Source organism: Sinocyclocheilus rhinocerous, unplaced genomic scaffold, assembly GCF_001515625.1.
Source record: "Sinocyclocheilus rhinocerous isolate Xijiao unplaced genomic scaffold, SAMN03320098_v1.1 scaffold258, whole genome shotgun sequence".
NCBI classification, from domain to species: Eukaryota; Metazoa; Chordata; class Actinopteri; order Cypriniformes; family Cyprinidae; genus Sinocyclocheilus; species Sinocyclocheilus rhinocerous.
The window spans coordinates 205,507-227,034 of NW_015634010.1; the positions used below are offsets into that span (position 1 = coordinate 205,507).

Consider the following 21,528-nt stretch of genomic DNA (forward strand, 5'->3'; position numbering starts at 1 on the left):
CAGACAGAAACAATACTGTACTACATAGATGTTTCCTGTCGGCTCGATTTTTGTGTGGACTTTGCCGTTTCGATGAGCATGAACAACTGTTGGCGCAAGCTAGATTAAAGTGATTATTACGTTTTGAGCATAAAGTACTAAATAAATAAACGTGACTGGACTTTACTGGAGTACTGAACTTCAGAACTCATGCAAACATCCACATCGCTGTAATCAGATGCGTTTTAAAATCTCACAAATTTTTGCTCACTCACTGTATTTTCGATTTTACAGTGGGGTAATTTTGTTGCAGTAGCATGTGATAGCTTGATTTCAAACTTTGAATTTAATAAAAAAAATGACAAGTAAGAAATAAAAATAAATAAAATAAGAACAAATAAAGAAATTACTAATAATAGCACAAATCAAAAATAACGATAGGCCTACAAATGAAATAAATAGCTTTTTAGTTTTTCAGGTAGGTCTCCCGCTGACTGCAATGATAGAGCTTGGAATAGCCAGGACAATTTTTAATATAACTCCGACTGGATTCGTCTGAAAGAAGTCATATACACCTAGGATGCCTCGGGGGTGAGTAAAACAAAGCCTAATTTTTGGGTGAACTAACCCTTTAAATTTAAGTATTTTCTTTTCTTGCTGATCCGAAAAATTATCCGGTCCGTGGGTCAAAAACCGCAATGTGATCCGAACCGTGAGATTTGGGATCCGTTGAACCACTAATATTTTGAAAAAGTATAATAATTTGAAATGTTTACCATTTCAATATATTGTAAAATGTAATTTATTAATGTAATGGCAAAGCCACATTTTCAGCAGCCATTACTCAAAGTAACAATTGCACAAGTAACATTTCTTAAATCAATGTTGAAAACAGTTGTGCTGATTAATATTTTTGTGGAAACTGATAGTTTTTTTTTTTCAGTATTCTCTGATGAAAAGAAAGATCAAAAGAACAGCATTTATATGAACTAGAAAATTGTAACATCATAAATGTAACATTTACTGTCATTTTTTAAAATCAATTTAGATAGTCCTTGCTGAATAAATATAATTTTGTCAAATCTTACAAATCTTGGTTCATAAAATAATTACGTTTACAAAAGGGCTTACACTGTTTTGTATTGAATCGATTACGAGCTATTAGCACAGCTAATCCATTAATACTGGCACTACAGCAGTAAAGCGTGTGGGATTTTGACACAAGATCATGAGAATTTCCTGGGTGTGAAAACTTAATCTGGGCCAAATAAGGAATTCCAAAACTGTTAGGGCAAAAACAAACGTTGAGTTCAGTGTACACTGTCATTCTCAGGAATCATTCAAATGCACTGGTTTAACAGCAGTTCGCTGGTTTGCCCATTTGAATAACTCTCTATATTCAAAGCAAGTATTCAAAGTCGTCATGGTGTACGCATTCAGTCCACCACATGTTAAGAGACAAAAAAAAAAGGATGGCTAGATGCGGTGAATGAGCCATGTGGACGAAAAGCATGCATAAATACATGTGTGTTTATGCATCTAGTGTCTGGGCATCAGAATGAGTGTGTGTGTGTGTGTGTGACTGAACAGGATGGTTTGCCTGCCAGACCAGAGAGCAGCCTGGTCAGCAGAGCCTATTGTCATGACAACATCCTCCACATTACTCAGCAAAGCCATTGAGCTGCTCGGCTCTTGCTCTCTCCCATTGAGCTGAAGGTTTCACTGCATATTAACACTGTCTCAAAAGCACATTTCTGCTACTGGATTACACTTGACATTTGACTGCACACACAAAAAAAATAGCTTTTTGTCTGGACAACTACAATGTCTGCGAGATTTGCATGAATTAATTTGACAGACAGTTTTTTTTCTCCAAAGCTACCTACATTGCATTCAAAGCAATGGATATGAGCATTCCTGTAGCTCAAACAGCAGAGCACTGACAACTCCATTGTCATGGGTTCAATACCCAGGGAATGCATGAATTGATAAAATGTACACCTTGAATGCAATGCAAGTCCATTTGGATAAAAGCATGTTCCAAATGCATTCATGTAAATGAGAGCATATGGATTCATTTCCTGGGACTCAAACCGATTACCTTTTCACTGCTAGTGCTATGTTCTATCAGCACTGTAAAAATGTTTTTTCGAAGTTGTGAATAAAACAAAGATTACTGGAGAACGCAATTTGCTACACCAAAATGCTTTTAGAAAAAAATTTGACTTCAAACAAAAAATGACAATGCTAGATTTGCAGATTCACCATGTCTTCACTATTTCTCTAACTCTACCAGTTATTATTCTAGAAGACACTATTTTACAGAATAACCTTAACATTATGATCTTTGTCATAGTAATAAAATGAAAAAAAAAAAAAAAAGTATTTCGTTGGCTGCATTTACACTATTTGAGCATTTAAGATTACAACTTGAACAATCACTTCTCCAATGACATGTATACCGTAGACATGTATAGTGTTGCACTAATTGGGAAGAGACTAACTTTTAACTAAAGGAAGAGAAGCCAACAATGATCAAACTAAAATCAAATTATGTTTGTTTTTACTGATGTAAAAGTTGCTTCTTGATTAAAGCACAGCAGAGAACTGCTGAAAACTAAACTTCCTGCTCCAAAGCCAGTGCACTAAATCCAGGCTTGTGTAGTATGGAAATTGAGGCATTCTGTGTCCCTGCTTGGAGAGTGGGCTAAGGAGCAGATGAGTCAAGTCTTACGCCTCTGTCAAAAATGCATTTATGCGGCAATATACATCTCAATTCCACTCTCACTCCAGATCATGCATACAGCTACAGGGGAAGATTAAACTCAACAGAAGAGGGGGAAAAAAACCTTCTAAGACCAGCAAAACACGGGCATTTAGACAGCTAATTATCCATTTGCATGCTACTTCACTGAGAGCATTGAACTAAGTACCATCGTGATTGCAGGAAGTGCTAATGTGTTTTAGGTTGTGAACCTAAAACTACTGTTAGCACTAGTTGCTGCAAAGACTTCAAGGTTTTTGCAGTCCCAAAGGACCAAATCATCTGACGTCAGTTTCTACTTTCACCTGAGACCTTGAAAGCCACAAAAACAGGGGCCTCTACGGAAAATAAAATGTTTTTACTAATCTCTAATGCATTAATCCATGAAAGAAACGGGGAAATTACTAACAGAGCTTTTGATACATATTTAATAAGCTAGACAAGGGCAAGAGAAAACATTAAATAATAAATATGCTCATCAATCCATTCAATATACAGACAACAACATATACAAAGGCATCGCTGATCATTTGTTAGCTCACTAACACAACGTTCCACTGAGCTCCAGTTATTTAGCATGCTGGATAAATCTTCGTTGCAATATTTAATTTTTTTACTAAGATCTCATTCATAAATACCTGTAAGTGCTTAGGATATTTCTGACAGGTGTAGCCGCACTTAAAGGTGAAGTTTATCATTTCTGTGCCTCTAGACCGGACGCTGCAATCGCCATTGAGAACAACTGTTCTATACAAACCCATCTCATACTTCCACTTGTTTAAGCCGATATTGCAGTGTCGTTTAGGTTAGGATGCTCAAACAAACAGAGCAATGTTTTGAAAGTGCCTCAGAGTTCACACTTTTCATGGAAATCAACCTACAAATGAAGATGAGACAGAAGAAAGTACTAGAAAACCCACACCTCCCCTTTAATACACTCAAATACAAAGAGTGTGTCAGAGCCCAGGGCATACAGGTCATACAAACTATTACTGGACGAAGCTCGAGGCTGGTTGTATACCTTACAAACATCAACTCCCACCTGATTTAAGTAGTGGTTCAACAGATCACAAATCTCACGGTTCGGATCACATTACGGTTTTTGACCCACGGATCGGATCATTTTTCGGATCAGCAAGAAAAGAAAAATATTTCAATTTAACTTGCTTTCCAAAGTGAAGTACTTCTTTGATACCACAGCAAATACTACTAGATTAACTAAGAACATTTAAACATGATTAAAGCATAAAATAAGGTTGGTAGTATTCAAATACAGAAATTTAATTATTAGGGAAAATAACACTGCATAGTGTTCACTGTATAAATTAAATATAGATTTTTATGACAGCTGTTAGCTGTTTTGTTGTTTGATGATCATTAATGACAGCAGCAGTATTTATAGGCCGCTGTTCCTTTAAGACCTGATGCACGGATCCGATATAATGATACACATCACATCCGATTTCTTTCTTAGCCATTTTCATTCACTTGAGACATAACTGACTGCGTTTACCTGAATAATTGTCGAGATGGGTATTTTGTCATCATTTCATGTGTATGTGTCTGTTCAGAGGATTCAGAAGAGGATTCAGTTCGGTGTTCACGCGCCGTCTGAAACGCGTGTGCGGCTGTGCGCGTAGAGAAGAGCGCGCGAGTAACAAATCGAGTTCCCTTTCGCCTTTTCTCTCTGAAATGGTTTAAAATTCGCTTGCTTGTGTAAATACGAACAAATGATAAACTTATACTCTATTATGGTTACATTTTGCAATTAATCCGCAGATCATATGCGTGCCGAAATCGTGGGGCTTGGTCTGTACGGATCAACTACGATCCGTTTAACCACTAGATTTAAGAAGTTTAGTCTTTTCTGAGATATCCTTTAGAAATATTTCTATTAAATATGAATATGAATTTAATACTCTTAACGCCCCAACCATGTTTGTCTTCAGGGTACACGAGAGGCTGGGTCATGTATACTAGTAGCTCTTTCAATTAAAAATCCCATGAGTTAAAACAAAGCTTGAGCACTCGCCTTTAATTTGCAGTAGAAGTCCCTTGTGTCCACACATGCAAATTGTGTAATACAATAGATTCTAGGAACCAGCCAGCATAAATAGATTCAAAAGATTCACCCAAATAATACGGAAAGAATGTCACAATTTAAAGTAAAGCCGAAAGAGCAGTAAAAAGTAACTAGTTAAATTCAAAAGAGTAGAAAGATTAGTGGTGGGCTTTGCTGCGAAATTGAGAAATGGCCTACTTACTAATTAGAAATCCCTTTTCAATTGTCAAAGCTCTTGTAATCTTGAATGACTGCTTAATTTCCTATGGCAAAGCTGAGTGATCTGATTAAGCTGTAAAATGTGTCATAACAGCAGGGCTGCCTGCCAGCGTGCTATTGTGAAGCAGAGGGAACAGGGCAGAGCTAAACTTGCGGATCGCTGTGGGGCTCCGATCTCAGTTAGCCATGTGCCGTGTAGCGAGAATGGCTAAGCGACAGGACCCTCTATCAGTGTGGCCACTAAATAGAATATCTAGGGGGGAAATTCTCCGACTATTCTTCTATGACTAATGCACAATTCACACAGTATACAAAGCTCAGGCACAGCATGGGCCAAGTTTCAGACAGTCTATTCAGGAAACAAAGCACACATTTTTAGGAGTCATATCGATGCTATCAGTGTGACCCCATTATTTGAGCTGTGAAGTCGAAATATGCATTTCCACTGATGCTATAGTTTCCACTGACACCATGACAAAGTATAGCTCTGGATTGCAGAGAGCACAGTAAGCTTTGGTTTCAATCACTCAATATTTCATCGCCTGCTAATAAAAGTCAGACCTTGTGAGGGCAGGACGGGGCAGGTGACACTACATATAAACATCCAAACATGCCGTACATATCAGACATGTTGAATTACCTAATTATTAAGAATTAAAGATTGATTCTGGTGCTCTGCCAAACATATTCATAATGCCAAGTGTCAGATACAGTTAATGCAGTTTAAGATCTAGGAGCAACATTAATGCTAATGCAATCATCACTAGTATTATTGTTCATACTGAAATATTTTTTGGTATAGGCATGAATGATACCTCAAATGCTATTACTTTTTTTTAAGCGATTGGATTGGACTGTAAAATGGGCCATAAAGGTACATAGATGTACACTGAAAGAGGAACCTGAGCCATATCTACCAGAATTACACAAACTTGGAAAGGTAACCAACCAGAACATCCTAGCAAGCACCCATAATACCCCGTTTTCACATTTTCTTCAATGAGGACACAAAATTAATTGAGGGTCAAGACACTAATACTGGAGAGGGCAGGACCCTTAGGAGCTCTCCATCAGGAATGTGTGCTACATTTTGACTTTCAATACCAAAAACGCATTATTGCTGATCAAGCCTGCATGCTAAATAGATAAGTGGAGTATTCTCATGGAAACACTGGCCAAAAGCACCCAGGAGAAACAATGAAATATTGGTCTGTGGCCCTTGCGTGCTCACGCACGAGAGAATTGCGTCTCAAAGAGCCTGTAGAGTACTGCTATGGACATGGTGCCGTTTTAATCTGGGATCAAACTGAAAATCCCTTCCCCCAAGAGTTCAATCAAGGTCAGGCCAGCGATTAAACCTAATGTCTACAGAGAGGTAATAAACCAATGGAGCTGCAGCTGTGGGCTGCACTCTGACTCTGCACTTTTCTATATCTTACCCTAAAGACTATATAACTGCTCACGCACCCTTCTAATGAAAGAGAGAAAGAAAGTGCGAAACAATAAACGAACAATGGGAGAGCAAAAAAGGGATAAACAGGGCTGCAACAAATAATCAAACAATAAAAGAAATCCTTAATGACAATAATTGACCATTAAATTTGTTCGATGTGCAATGTGGCACAGAGAATCTGTCAATGATGCCACTTTGGAGTTTTAACTGGGAGGAACAAATTCATGAGCCAAGTTGTCCAAGACTGGAAGGATTTTATTAAATGTTTCAAATGTAGTCATAAATATATGGCAGCATGTGGAGTGTCAGGTGCTCCGACAGATTGCACGTGCTGTTTAATGCTTACATGCTGTTATATTGCTGATATATTCTTATTGGTAAATGTTATAATAGGGATGTTCATTTCGGTAATTTTTCCTAAACGACAACCGATGCTCGTTAACTGATTGTTAACCGACAAGATTATTTTAAATTAGAATTGAATTAAATTAGAAAGGATAAGTGTCTGTGACCCGTTAAAAAATACTAGCATTTGTTTTCCGGGGATTAATTTTACATGCGCAAAAAGCAGTTAACAACAGAACATGAGGATTCACATGGTCATATATGACATCACGCACCTGCAGCACTTCTGCCAGCGGAGAAAAACATAATAAAGCTAGGCTATATATATATATATATATAACGAATAAATAGGCCTATACGAGAAACATATTTTGACTTAAATAATAAATTTTAAAAAATTAAAGAAAAACTGTAACAAGTAGCCTAGCCTAGTATGCAGCGTTTCAGTTCATTTTTGTGCTGCGCAAAAGGAAACAGACGACAGAAAGCGGCATCCTATTTTTCTTTAAAATAAGCCTACAAAAGCACAAAGATTTGTTTTTATTGTGAATGTACACAAATAAAAGGTAAACCTTTTACAATTCCGATTATCTTTAGGACTAAAAGGAGTAGTTGCTTCCACTGTGATTCCACAAACTCAAGTGATTGCGCCGGTGCCGCATGCGCACACAGTTAAGCATTGCTACATTGACAATGCAGCCTGTTCATTATCATAATAAAATACAGTCAGTCAAACATATGGGGGAAAAAACTATGTAGTAAAATCTGTGCCGTTGAGCGTTATCACCGCACCGCCGTGATGTTATACAAAACATTTTGTTTTACGTGGACATTGGAACGCGAGTGAAGCCTAGGCTACATAATAAATAATAATTTGCCATTCAAATACAATCGCGAATGCGAAAACATTTGATTTTGTGTGGAATGAGAGACCCAACGTTGGTTTCAGTTTCGTTTTAGCCTAAATTAATTTGGCTTGTCATTTATATTGCTATAGCTTCTTATATTTTTAATTCTTGTTCTTTTCTAAACACTGTTAATTGAAAGGATTTGTTGTGGAGTGAGGGGAACTAAAATAGCCTAGCTATGTTTACAGTGTTTATTATAATGTTTGTAAACATTTCCATGCAGCAAACCTTTTTAAATATTCTGATAAATTACTGAAAAAATAAATAATTAAATGACTTTTTAAACCGTTTAACTGATTGTATTAATCGGTCAAAATTCTTACGGTCGGTTAACCGGTTAAAATGAACATCCCTAGTTATAAATTCTAAGTTAATTGAGTGCATCCTAACAGCAGGTGTTATGTTGTTATACTTAAACTTATATATACACAGAGTGCATATTTGTGATTATATATATATATATATATATATATATACAGTATATATGTACATATATATAAATCTAAACAGTTGTTAGTTGCAGCCCTGGAGACAAATAAAGAGAGAGTACAAAAATATAGACAAAGAGAAAGTGTCTAAAAAAGCTATAATAAAAGCTGTACTATCCCTGCTGTAACCGCAGTCCCACCGACTGTAAGATGGGATAGTAAACACATTTGTGTTTGACATTAAGGGCTTTTATTTCAATTGTCAAACACACCGACAATGCACGCAGGCTATAATTAGCTTATTCTCTATTAATTCTAACCCTTTACTGAGGGAAACAGATCTTTGTCTCAATCAGACATTGTCCAAGATATCAGCACACTGTCCATGTGTTGCCAGAGCAGAAGCAACGGGACAGCAGCAGCAATCCTCCCAACAGACTGCAGATGCACTAAAATGCAGCAAGAAACCATTCAAGTGTAACTGACCTGCTCGCTATTGCTAACAGCTATATGTTTAGAGTGAGATGCAACAATGCTGATTGAAACCATCCAAAGAGTTGTAGCTTCCGCCACTTTACCTCCTGTAACTGCATTTCGATTTCTGCAAAGCAAAGCAAAACAAGTGCAAGATAATGATTATGTACCATCTACGGGCGATGTTTTCAGTCTGATGCAAAGTCCATTAATGTCCCCATAAGATTCCTGGATTTTGTGTAATGCTTCAGCCCCGCGCAGTTCCATGAGAGAGCGCAGCTCATTAAGCGAGCAGCCAAACTCTCCATCGTGATTGGGCTCGGCCACAGAGTTCTTCACCCCGCTGTATGAGTTGTTAGCCATGTCTCCTGGCTACACCGCGTCTCAGCAAGGGTGGAAAAATGGCGTCCCAAAAGGAGCGCTATATCCTCAGGAGACCAATGCCAGTAGTTCCCATAAACAACTGACGTCCTTCAGAGGAGGAGGAGGAGGAGGAGGATGCCCGACTGCAGGTGGCAGGACTGGGATAATTCACAAGCCATTCCCCTCAGCCTGTGGCGTTGCTTTCATTGTGAATGAAACCTTACACAATCAGCCCAAGGAGACCTACAAAAAAAGAAAGGAATGCTTTATTAATAATAATAATAATAATAATAATATTGTTATTATTGCTGAATCTATTTACAAATGCAAAACCCAAATGCACAACAGATATGCATGTTAATTTCAAAACAAAACATCAACAGACACCTTAAGTTTAGAAAAAACTCCATCGGGCCTGGAAATAAGAACAAACTCACTGGCTGAGTTTCAAGGTGACATGCTACCCACTTTTACAGGCAGAACTATGTGGGCTTTTTTAAGAAGTAGCGTGGGAACTGACCTGCCATCTTAACTATGTGAGAGACAAAAAAAGCCTTTTTCAAGTAACACGAAAATGCTTTGAATCTGGAAACTTATGGAATAGAATACAACTGAAAGGAGTATATTAAGTGTTAATATATAGATTTCTCTTCCAAAATGGCATTATTATTAAAGCAATGATTAAACTTGAAGTGACAGTGTAAATGACAGCGTAAATACGCCCAATGAGACCTTGGACTGCTTGGACAAAGTTCATCTATGGTGTTTTATGGTCATATTTTCATGTATACAAACAGAAGAGAAAGTTCCATATCAACACCATGCCTTCAAACCAAATAACAAACTATCAGACTTCCGTTTAACCCCACTGGACTGTCAATGAACAGCTTCTCTGGGATCATTTCAATAGCTAGTAGGGCTGACAGTACTTCCACTGTCCTTGCCTTTACCAGCAAGATTTCATTATAATATAATTATATTAGGGATAGGGCTGTGCGATATGGACAAAAAAAAACCTATCACGATTTCTTTGATCAATTTTGCGATTTCGATTTTAATCACGATTTTGACACACACAGACATGCTTTACAGTCATTAATGCATTCAGTGTGAATTTGAAACATATTTCCAAAAGAAAACCAATTAGAGCTTTATCAAAAAGCTGTAACATGTCTCTAGAACAGACATAAGGCAAAATAATCACTAAGTCAAGGTGTAACAAAATGTCTCTAGAATGGACATATGGCAGAAGAAAAAAAATCCTGTGTCCAGGGATTTTTTTTGCCATGCATTGTTAAATAAGTAGGGATGCACCGAATATTCTGCAACCGAAATTATTCGGCCGAAAATAAGCAAAAAGGCCGAATAATATGTACCGAACAATGACTAACGCGATCAAAAAGAGGCACGCACTAATGCAGCAAACATGCAGGCAGTGTGAAAGTATTTAAAACTATCAGAGAAAGACGCAGAAAGAAATCCAAGCACGAAGCACCGGCAGCGAGAGACTGTTTAGTGCTGCATCACGTCTCCGATGAGAAGAGGTGGCTGATGCTGGTGGCTAGGCTACTGTATGATGATTGAAATCGCGAAATGGCCTCAAATGATTAGTAAATAAACTGCAGAATGTTATATTTTCTAATGCACGCACAAATTGCATGTATTCTAACAGCGCTGCACGAGCTCGCGGCGCCAGGGTTCAAAGTCCAAACCGCGAGGAAAATCTGCGCTGAACTTTACTCGTCAGTTGCTCAGTAACATTTTTGTGAATTTTTTAAAGGAAAAGAAGCACTGAGATCTTCCAGCGGGTTTCTGCCAAAATAAAAGCCAAGAAAAAGCAACAACTCCATCAACATTCATAAATGATAGTATTGTAATTTTACTGTTGTTCTGTAAAATAAAATAAAAAAGACAATAATAATGATAATAATAATGACCCTACAACAGCTCCATTAATACATTTACTATAACATTCACACATAGTGTTCAAATTGGGATCTGTAATATAGCCTATTCTAATGTTAAAAAAAAATTAACTTCTGCTCAGCAAGGCGGCCTTTATTTGTACAGTAAAAAAATACATGCCTGATTCAAGTCTCAAAAATGGCCAAAAATGATTATTTTACTAACTTAATTAATTTTAAGTTAAATTGTGCTTTGTTGAAAAAATGTTCAGTGTTAAGTAAATATTTTTAAATTGTTGTTTTGTAATTGATTTTTTATTTGAAAAGCAACAAAACGGTAAAAAGCACATTTTGGCTTTTTAATTAATGCAATGGTGGAGAAAAAAAAGAAAAAAACAGGCAAAATAGGCCTACATGGGGGAAAAATTTTGAAAAACCGTGTTCGGTATTCGTCCTTCGGCCCAGTGTTTCATTATGTTCGGCTTCGGCCAAGAGTTTTCATTTCGGTGCGTCCCTAAATTATATTATATAATATATAATAATCAAATCATAATAAAGGAATGTCAGCAGTAGGGATGATCTGAACAGGTTTAAGAAGGACAAGAGGTCAAAAACATGAGTTTGTGAAAATTCTAACTGTGAGGATGAGAAGATGGTGTTGTTAAGAACTCTTTCTCTCTAGAAGCAGAAGTAAAAAGTGTAGTAGCCCTCCAGGACTGATTTACTTGCAGCAGCACATGCAGAGCGTGAAACAGCATGCTGCTCCGTAACAGGCTACCAGCTGGGCAATCAACTTCTCCCACAGCCAATGTCATAAACATTGCAGACAAATGAAGAGAAAAATCTTCAGTTAAAACTACTCTCTCAGGTGCAGGAACTCTGGACTTGACCTTTTTAATGAAGCTCCGGCAAAAAGCTTCCTTGCACAACCAAAAATAAATACCATAAAAGACCATAAAAGACCATTAGCAATGGCAAACAAAGTCTCAAGTACGTCAAAGTCAACAAGCTCGGTTTTATCTTTTATTAAAACTGGAAGTGAAAAGGGAAACGCCCAACAGCTTCGCACTGCAACAGCTAAGTGTGCTCTTCCCTTTTGAAGTAACAACTGGTCCTAAAATGTGTCTGTGAAAAACAACGATGGTTTAACAGAACTTCCTGAAATGACTGTCATCTCAAGCAGCCATGGTATGCATTTCATCATGCAGGTTTCAAGCAAGATAACATCTGTCCTGCACATTTTAGCTCTTTTTCTTCCAGTTATCATCTATGAGTGACTGCTCAACCACGATGAGGGAAGTGCCAAATCTTTGCTGTGCCATGACAGTTTCAGGTTGCAGAGCAGGTCACATGTCACAACAGTGGAAAATCATTGTGATTGGATCTTCAAACTAACAGTTACCGCAGTATGGTTGAGCAACAGCAATGTTAACCCTTGCCATTCAAAGCTAGAGGTCAGTTTTGGACCAGCGATTGTGGATTGCACTTACATTCCTTAAGACTCATAATTTAAGGACCATATCACATACTTATATGATCTTTCTGACAAAGAAACCTGCATTTATAGTACTGTGTAATGTCATGCATTTTGCCACCATTCTACCCTCCCTTAAAACTAGGCAGGTTCACATGAGGTCTGAGAGCTCCTCTATGACAGAATGCAATGCATTGGAAAGCAGTAGAAGTGAAGCTGCAAGAAAACCTCAAGGAAAACCCTTTCGGTCTTGGTTGGCAATTGGAGACCCTATACTGTACAAGCCAACTTCATGCTAGTCAAGGACAGTGATTCCAGGGATCCCTCTGCAGTGGAGCTGTCGGTAATGGGGTATTTTTAGCAGCCTCAGACTGCCCACTCCCCATCCCCCTCGCTGGCTGTTGCTGAAATGGGTCAGGCCATTTCTATGTGGAGGGTACAATGCAGAGACGCCCAGCCTTACTCATGCTACATGGCTTAGTGCACTTAAGGCCACTTCACACCACCAACTGGGCACTTCTACTATACCCTCAGACACTGATCCTGCCAACTCACAGCAGCCGGCCAGCCGCTCACTCGACCACACAAAGCACAACTCCTCAAGAAGCAGCTGAATGACACCTCCCAAAAAAAGCCCATTAAAAATAAAACACCTCATATTCCTAATACAATCACAGAATCCAGTCATAAAAATTGAATTTATGGTATGACATGGAATGTAACAGAATTTTTTGATGAATAAATAAAAAGTAGTGCAGTACACTCAATCACATCATATGGACTAGTGTCTTGCCGCATCCGAAATCGCATACTTGTCCACTATATAGTAAGCAAAAATGGAGTAGTATGTACAAATTCATAGTAGTGCTGGGCGGTATGACCAAAAATTTATATCATGGTATTTTTCAAAATTATACCGGTTTCACGGTACAAAAGTGACATATTCCGGTATTGCGGTATTTTCAAAATTCATATCATAACAAAAATAAAAACCGGTATTCGGTATGAACCGGTATACCGCCCAGCACTAATTCATAGTATTCACATATTCATAAAACAGTAGGCAAAAAGTACCAGATAGCATAATATTTCCAGTGAGATTCTGAATCGTGCATCCAATGGACGCTTTAATATCCCGTGAGGCCATAGGAAAGGATTTGTGAATGGCAGTAAAGCAACGCAACTGATGCTGGTAGGTCACATGACAATGACATCAGTATGTTCGAATTTCAATTCATGCTACCATATTCATACTATAAAGAACAGTTTTTTTTTAACAGCCGCTAGTTACTTAAATCAAAATAAGTGCCTACTCAGAGAGTATACGATTTCGGACGCAAACTCTGTGAATATTAAACCTCAAAAAGGCTATTTAAATATACAAATTAGAGATGCACCGATCGATCGGCCAGGGATCGAAATTGGCCGATTTTCCTCATGATCAGCCCGGATCGGTGATCGGCCAGTCAGTCTCACTTCTTTCCGATTCCGAGCCGATCCGTTTTGTTACCAGCGGCACAGGCAATAATGTCAGCCGCGCATTTTTGCTCTCTTCTCTCCGACGACCCCTTCTCTCTCTCACACTCACACACACACACACACGTCTCATTCGCTCCGGTTAAATAGTGCTTGTATTGCGCATTATTTTAGTCATAGTATCCAGTTAAACACAGTCAGTTTTGGAACATTAAATAGTTGAGAAAGAGAACGCATGTTGTGTAACAGTATATTGGGTCCGTGGATAAACTCTTAAAGGGACCGCAGTCCAATATTACTGCTGCTGTCTGTAATGTTAATGAAAGACCAAAAGACAAAGAAAATCACTTTGAATACGTTTTATAACTTTAATGGTAAGCATTAATCTGTATTTAATTTGTACAATGATGACATGACTAAAGGTTCTGATTCTGTCCAAACACAATCTGATTTATATTTAGATGCACACTTTTTAAAGACAGCACCTGTAAGCAGCAGTCACACAGTACCGCTTACACATTCCTTTGTGGGGAAATAGGATTTCCCTAACTGTTTTTACAGAGCATCAAATGGACTGCATCAAAACAAATTTTAATGAGAACACAGCCTGAACAGCAATCCTCTGCTTGAAGGTGGTAATTTACCTCGGTCATTAGAGGTCGGAGAAAATAACTGTGTACACTGTTCTTATTTATGGACCTCATTTAGATTGCGAACCGAAAACGCATTTGCCCCTAAGATTAGGGCTGTGACGGTGGCAGCTTTTTACCACCGCGGTTGTAATGGACCAACTACCGCCGGTGGCGCGGTGTTGATATAAATATATGTAGGCCTATAGATGCGGCACGACACGACATGCCAAATCCCCGACAGTAAACTACCTTGTTCTATTTATGAGGTACTGGCACAGAGTTCAAATGTCCTGTGTAGACACTAGACAGACTCAACCTTTAGATTATTTTCCAAAATCGTTCAGCCCTACTCCTCATCTGCACGCGCTCTCTTTGAAATAGGAATCGTTAACACATTTCTTGTTAACATCTTTCATTTATCGCTGTCTCGTTTGTATTTGGCCAGTTTTGAGAAAGCCTCGCCAAACCTGACCAGCCAGGCGTTTGCGATCACGGGAACTTGTATACAAACGTGGATGGGTGACATGAATGGAGATAGCTCCAGATCGGCGATGTAATATTTGGTTTCCCAACAAGGTCCATCGCCCAAAAGAAAATTAATTTGCTGAATGCATAAACTGTATTTTCCTGCGCTCAAACCTGCCAATCTAAAGAAACTAATCTGAGGTAATTTGTGAATTACCATAGACTTATAGTCTAAATAAAATAATTTGCAACTATTACTGTTATTACACTTGTATACAAAACTTCGTATTATGCTTGTTATAGAGTGCGTGATGTCACATGCACTACCGCCGGTGGCAGTAGACAACAGCGGTGACGCGGTTGTCACGTCGACCGTCACAGCCCTACTTAAAATGCCTATTTTTTCTCTGTCATCGACGTCTGATTAAGGCATAAAGCATGATGCTATAGAGTAAATAAATTGCAACATTATTCAAATGTACTACTTAATAGCACAGCACTCTATTTTTAGCTGTTTATAATAGCTAGGGGTTGAATGTCACCTCAGATTAATGACACCAAAGCAGTGGCCTCTTACATAAACAATACTAGAGAGAGGGGCTAAATTACCATCTTTCCATTCCAGTCAGCATGGAAAACATTCCCATTTACTTAATTAAAATAATATAACATTACAGCTTGTACTACACACGCTGTACAAAAGCATGAACACTTTGTTTGACCAAATCATAGTTAACATTACTGGAGGTACAGCCATGGTCCATAATCAAAAAAATCTGGGTTTACAGTGTTAAATTTAAACAAAACATATGCTGAAGACCAACACATAGTAACAACTACAAAAACGAAAAAGGAAAATGGGGGGAAAAAAACTAATTCAAAGTATTTAATAAAAACAATAGTAGCATCTCAATGATACTAAAATAACACTGTATATAATATAACAATAATAATAATATATATTAAAATATAAGCATGACAAGACTAACCATAATCGTCATTTGAATGCAAGCTGCTTCTCACAGTGCCTAAGTAACACTTTAATGCTCTAGAAACTGAATATTTTATTGCATATTAATATCTAGGTCAAAAAATGTTATTAAATCAATAGATATACAACTAGGCCATGCCTGTGCTTATAACAGTCCAAAGTCCTCTGAAGATCACTTGAGTCAAAGGTTAGTTTATTTAATGCTGGGTAAATCATAAAAAAAAACAAAAACAAAACAAAAAGTAAAATCACATTTCCATCCTGCAATAAATAAGAAAAAACTTCTCTTTTAACAGAGACAGTTTGGCGCTCAGCAATTACAATGACACGATTTTGTACTGTATTGCAACAAAACAGACAGCATTTACTCCAAATTTGTCTTCAAGAAAGTTTCTCAGGAATGGTTATTACAATGACATCACATGTTCCTTACAAATACATTGCAATCTCAATAAACCCCCTGAGTATTGATCTACACCTGTCAAAGGTCAATGTACACCTAAAGCATTTTGTAAAGATCACATACAAATACACCCTTACAAATTAAGTTAGAGAAATCTGAATATACAACTGTAGATTCAAGGTCAAATACAGCACTGCTATCATACAGCGAGGTATTATCAGGAGCTATAAAAGCTTGAGCAAAAGAAGCAACAGGGCAGCGAATGATGTACGCCAAGGAGTAACAGACCTGACACGCTATTTAAACGCACACCGGGATCTATCTAGAAATTCTAGGTGCCATATTCAATCTCAACACATTAGGCAGACAGTAGACAAAATAAGTCAGCCGAATAGGTTGGGTGCATTGTGTTTTGCACATCTGCTCCTTCAAATACGATCCAAGCAAATTTGACGTGTCGCACAGCGCTTGTTCCAGTCCTCATGCCGAGTCACACATGACAGGCGGAATTAGGACTGTATACTACAACTGTTGACACGAACGCGTCAAGCTTAAAGGGACAGTTCCCCCAAAATGAAAGAAAATCACTTACTCACCCTAATGTTGTTACACACCTTACTTTCTTACAGAGTGCAGTCAGCCCTGCGTTTTTTTCCCCATGCAATGAAAGTGAATGGTGATTGTGGATGTCACTCTGACTAACATCTCTTAACAAGGGAGTCACGCGGGTTTGGAACAACATAGTGGTTAGTAAACGATGACCAAAGTGACATTTAAAGCTTGTTGAACGCTGTCTAAACGGTTGTTGTAAAATACACATCGAAATGCGATAACCGACGAGCAGGTAACGTTAACGGGTCCAAAAGCAAGTTGACAGCTGAAGCGTCCTCACATTTGGCTTTAGCCTGCTAGCGGTCTCAACTCGAGTCATCCTGTCAAAAAGGAGTGCAAGTTACTGGTTTAGTCTTGATAATGACACCAGATCAAAATCTTGTTAACGTTACCTTTCTCGAAACTGAAGCGGTCTCCAACTTTCCGCCGCAATTCAAAACATTAATTTTCAGGTAAAACCCTAAAAATACCCGGCTAAAGTCACAAGTCATCGACAGTCAAACTGATAGAGACGGTCGCTTAGCTGAACAAGTTAGCTCGTTTGGCCGCATTTCATAAGAGCGAACTGTCAAGAAACGCCAACACGCTCATGTAAAAGAATAAACTGTCGCTTCGAGTCCAAGAAAATCATAGAGACAGTAGTTTCACCAGAGTTAACGCTCTTTTCGCAGGGACCCGACGAATGACAGTCAACGGATCTGTAACAGTCACAGCGCGAGCCTTTTATTGGGCGGCTTTCAAAAAAATTGACGGCGTTTAAAATAACATTAGGGTCACGCTGACTAGGATAACGTGTCAAAAACAAGCAAAATGTTTAAGCTAATTTTTTTATATATTTTAAAGGATGATAAAGCTCCAACGCACATTTGTTATTTTTATATCATTATTTTATACTAAAATCGTGTTATTTTATTAGTTGTATTTCTAAAATATACGCTGAGACGCGTGATCGTAGACGTAGAAACGCGACGCGCGCGGTCGAACACATTTCACAAGCTTCATACGTCAAAAGCAACTTTCCAGCGTGCACTACACATCATCCATGCATCTCAACATGGTGCGATACATTAAAACCCCATTGATTTTCCACACACCCCCTCCCCATGCAGTGACAATAGGCAGGTGTGGGTTAAAAATGCACAGCAGCCTGGTTGCCTTCTTGCTCCTTTCTCTGCCTGCTACCAACTAGCAGGAGTTGCCTAGCCAATTTGGCTAGCTGATAATAACGCAGGCTAACGGACAGCACGGTGAATGTAGACAGTCAGCGGAGAGGACGCAAAAAAACGGTGCATTTGAAACGCGGCAGTAGCACAAGCATGCATGCGAGAAATGGTGAAATTACACTCACAATGCCCTCCGAACGGTGCCTCACCGAGATCCCCCTCACTCTCTCGGTCTCCCTGAGACTCACTCTGCCGTCTATCTAGCTCCTCCAATCTGCAGAGAAATCCCTCCCACAGCCGCGCGTCGCTTGAGACATGTGATGCGCGTCAGGAGGACGGCCGCTGACAAGCAGGAGGATCCTCATTGGCTGAAACAAGATGTCAATCACGCTAGGCGCACCCTCTGCCCGCCGTTCGCTTGCATTAACATCATTTATAAACATATTCCTGAGAGCGGTTAGGTGTAAAATAACTTGTTCAGCGTCGTGGTTTATTTTAACTTAAGAAACGACACGCTTCAGCACGAGCCGGCGCTGTAAGCCCCGCCCACAGTCACGGATGAGACTTCCCCGGCGGCTAATTAAACCTGACGTCATTTTTTCCATGACGTTGCCAGTTCTCTCCTCGATTCTGATGGGTTTGATTCGCAGTGTGTAGACGCTCCTTACTACCGCTGATCTGAACCGGATTAATGCTTTCTGCAGCCTGGATCCTCGCTGTCCCAAGATGATGAATTAAACATTTGTCAGTTAGTTAACATATCACTGTTGGTTATTTGAATCAGGTTGAGGCTCATTCATTCATTCATTGAAAAATAGATAACCAGACAGATTGTGCAAAACATTGTGCAATCCTCTGTTCTTTCTTTCTCATGCTATGAGTGAACTTGCATCACCAGCATTTCTCTCTGCATTTTCATCAAACACATGTCCACTGAAGCACTTAGTTTAGCAACCAGTCTGGCATCTTCCTTTAAAAATTGCAGTACAAGACCGAAGCATTTCTGTTTGAGAAACGTTATACCAAGTCCTCATGTCAGGGACTACATGTACCAGTGGCGAATGAAAATCCTTGGTTAGGTTTAACAAAAACTGAAATAAAATTAAAAAATGACTTTTAAAGAGATGATGCACCAAAATGTTACTGTGGTATCTATCATTTTGCATGCAGATACCACAGCTTCCTTTAATCATGATATAGATGGCATATCCTGTTCCTGAGGTGGATTGCTGCAAGTCTTGCAGTGTAACAGTCTGATCTAATCTATTACAAATGTGATGAAATAGTACTGGTTATAAGATACTTCATTTTTTAAAAGCGCCGCCTCACTCTAATTCGACTACAGTACAGGTGAATGCTCTGTCAATTAAATGTGAAAGGATTCAGGATATAGATAAGAAAACATACACCAACATTAGCAGCTACGCTCTTCAAACATGTTAAGTTACTGGAAATGATATAGAAACCAATTATTCATAAAGGCACAATGTTACCAGAAAACTGTTCTTTCACAACTGGCATCTAAAATTTGCTGAGAAATCCCCTAGTACTGGTTGTGGTTTCTTTCTTCACAGCTTCATTTTTGTCATGGTAACCATTGTTGTCATTTGTTGATCATGGTGCACTTGAAAGATGATGCCAAAAGTGGAGCTATGTTTGTGGGTTTCCCCATGAAGGCCTCAGAAGAAGCCGCATCACAATCTTCATTCTGTTCATTCTTTTGATACCTTTCCACTGACATTTACAGGCATTCAATTTGGGTTTTATTCAAAGTGACTGTATATGTGACTGTGTGTGTGTGTGTGTGTGTGTATATATATATATATATATATACACACACACACACACATCTAAACACATTTAAATTTAATCCATTAAATCCCAACAATAATTATATTATTATATTTTAGCATTAGAAACAGAGCTTACACATACTGGTGTGGATTAACCATTACAGAAACATAAAAAAAAAAACATAGTTTTTTTAGGGCAGCTGTGGTACAAATCTTACATTGGGTGGTGGTCTAGTAAATTTGTTAAGCACAGTACACACACACACACACTATTAAATAATACTAATAACTATTTCAATTAAATGTAGTATAAAACTTGCCTTAGTATGCAGATGGTAGGGTGTTATGATTCAGGTATTCAAGTGACTTCTGTGTCTTCAAGGTTTTCTGATTTTAAGGAATTCTGCTGATTAGGTGGATGATCATTCCACTATGATGAGGTTCATGCTCTCACCATCTTGTTGTTTGACCCTTTATAGACTCTTCACCATCCAGTAGCTATAATTTTCTGGGAACCCAAAGACCAAGACATCTGATTTTAGAATTACACAAGGACCTCTGTTCAACCTGCTGGGGGAAAAATACAGACACAGTTGATGATAAACAGGCAGCAGTATTTGTGCTAGGTGCTATTGACAAGATCTTTTCACCTAATGGGTTTTATCATTAACAAGAAGGACATCACTACACAAGACCGTCTTTGAGCATTGGGTTTTGATATACAGCAAAACTTCAACTTTTTAAGACCATGTCATTTTAACTTGCGTTAAGCAAGGCTCAAAGGTTTGCTAATGTTCAATCAGATAGTGTGGGGTGGGGAGGGGAGGTGTTAGTGAGTGCATTGATTGCTCAGCTTTAGTGCAAGCAGCTTGTAAATGTGGAGCATGTGATGCATATGTTTGCTGTAGGTATCTCTGGAGTATTAGGCCGGACCGCTTTAGTTTGCACCATATTTTCATCTAAAAGTAACATATAGCCCTTGCTAAGCCACAAGAGGCTGACAAACAAGTTTCCTTTCAGACTTCCAAAACCTCTGAAGTGGAGAGGACATGAATCCTATTTTTATTTGTTCCAGTTTCCACTTCTGAGATTTTTATTTGGAGCCTCTCCCACTGGCGGCACAAAGTGATGCCTGGCCCTTGAGCAGATGTCCCAGCAGCGCACGGATGTGCAAGTGCAGCCACCTTTTTTTACATATTATCTTACACACAAATACATATAGTATGTTCGACCATTCACTAAAGTTTAGGATTTCAAGGTATGATTTAAAATTTAAAATGCACATTGGACTGTCCATAAACATAGAACCACAAGAAAATGTACAGCTTAATAGGTATTCATTCTATTATTAATTATATTAATATGAATACAAACATATTCTATATTTTATATATGTCTGCATAAATGAACATACAATTATACAATTAATTAAAAAGTTAAAAAGTTATTAAGTATTATATAATTATGTAAAGATGTAATATAATTTTATTTAAAAAAAATTATTATACAAACATATGCAATTAATTATACACAACTATTGAAAATATGCACAATTATTAAAAATATTTAGAAATATAAATAATATTTATTTATAAAATTTTAAATATATATATATATATA

The 21,528-nt window shown here is 38.2% G+C and overlaps 1 protein-coding gene and 1 long non-coding RNA gene across 4 annotated transcripts in view; one reads left to right on the top strand and one right to left on the bottom strand.

The window, feature by feature from the left end:
* LOC107744885 (uncharacterized) overlaps positions 1-16,831 on the top strand; it is a 49,031-nt gene extending 32,200 nt beyond the window's left edge. For 2 of the 3 annotated variants that reach the window (XR_001640537.1, XR_001640536.1), the window contains exon 5: positions 16,058-16,831. This is a non-coding gene — a long non-coding RNA (uncharacterized LOC107744885). The remainder of the gene's footprint in view (positions 1-16,057) is intronic. The other variant, XR_001640535.1, reaches the window with a different exon arrangement.
* LOC107744884 (plasma membrane calcium-transporting ATPase 1-like) overlaps positions 1-18,424 on the bottom strand; it is a 35,636-nt gene extending 17,212 nt beyond the window's left edge. The window contains exons 1-2 of the mRNA XM_016558702.1: positions 18,301-18,424; positions 8,803-9,238 (exon numbers count right to left, since the gene is read on the bottom strand). Coding sequence (XP_016414188.1) covers positions 8,803-8,995 — 193 coding nt within the window. The 5' untranslated portion in view covers positions 8,996-9,238; positions 18,301-18,424. The remainder of the gene's footprint in view (positions 1-8,802; positions 9,239-18,300) is intronic.
* Between the last annotated feature and the right edge of the window lie 3,104 nt (positions 18,425-21,528).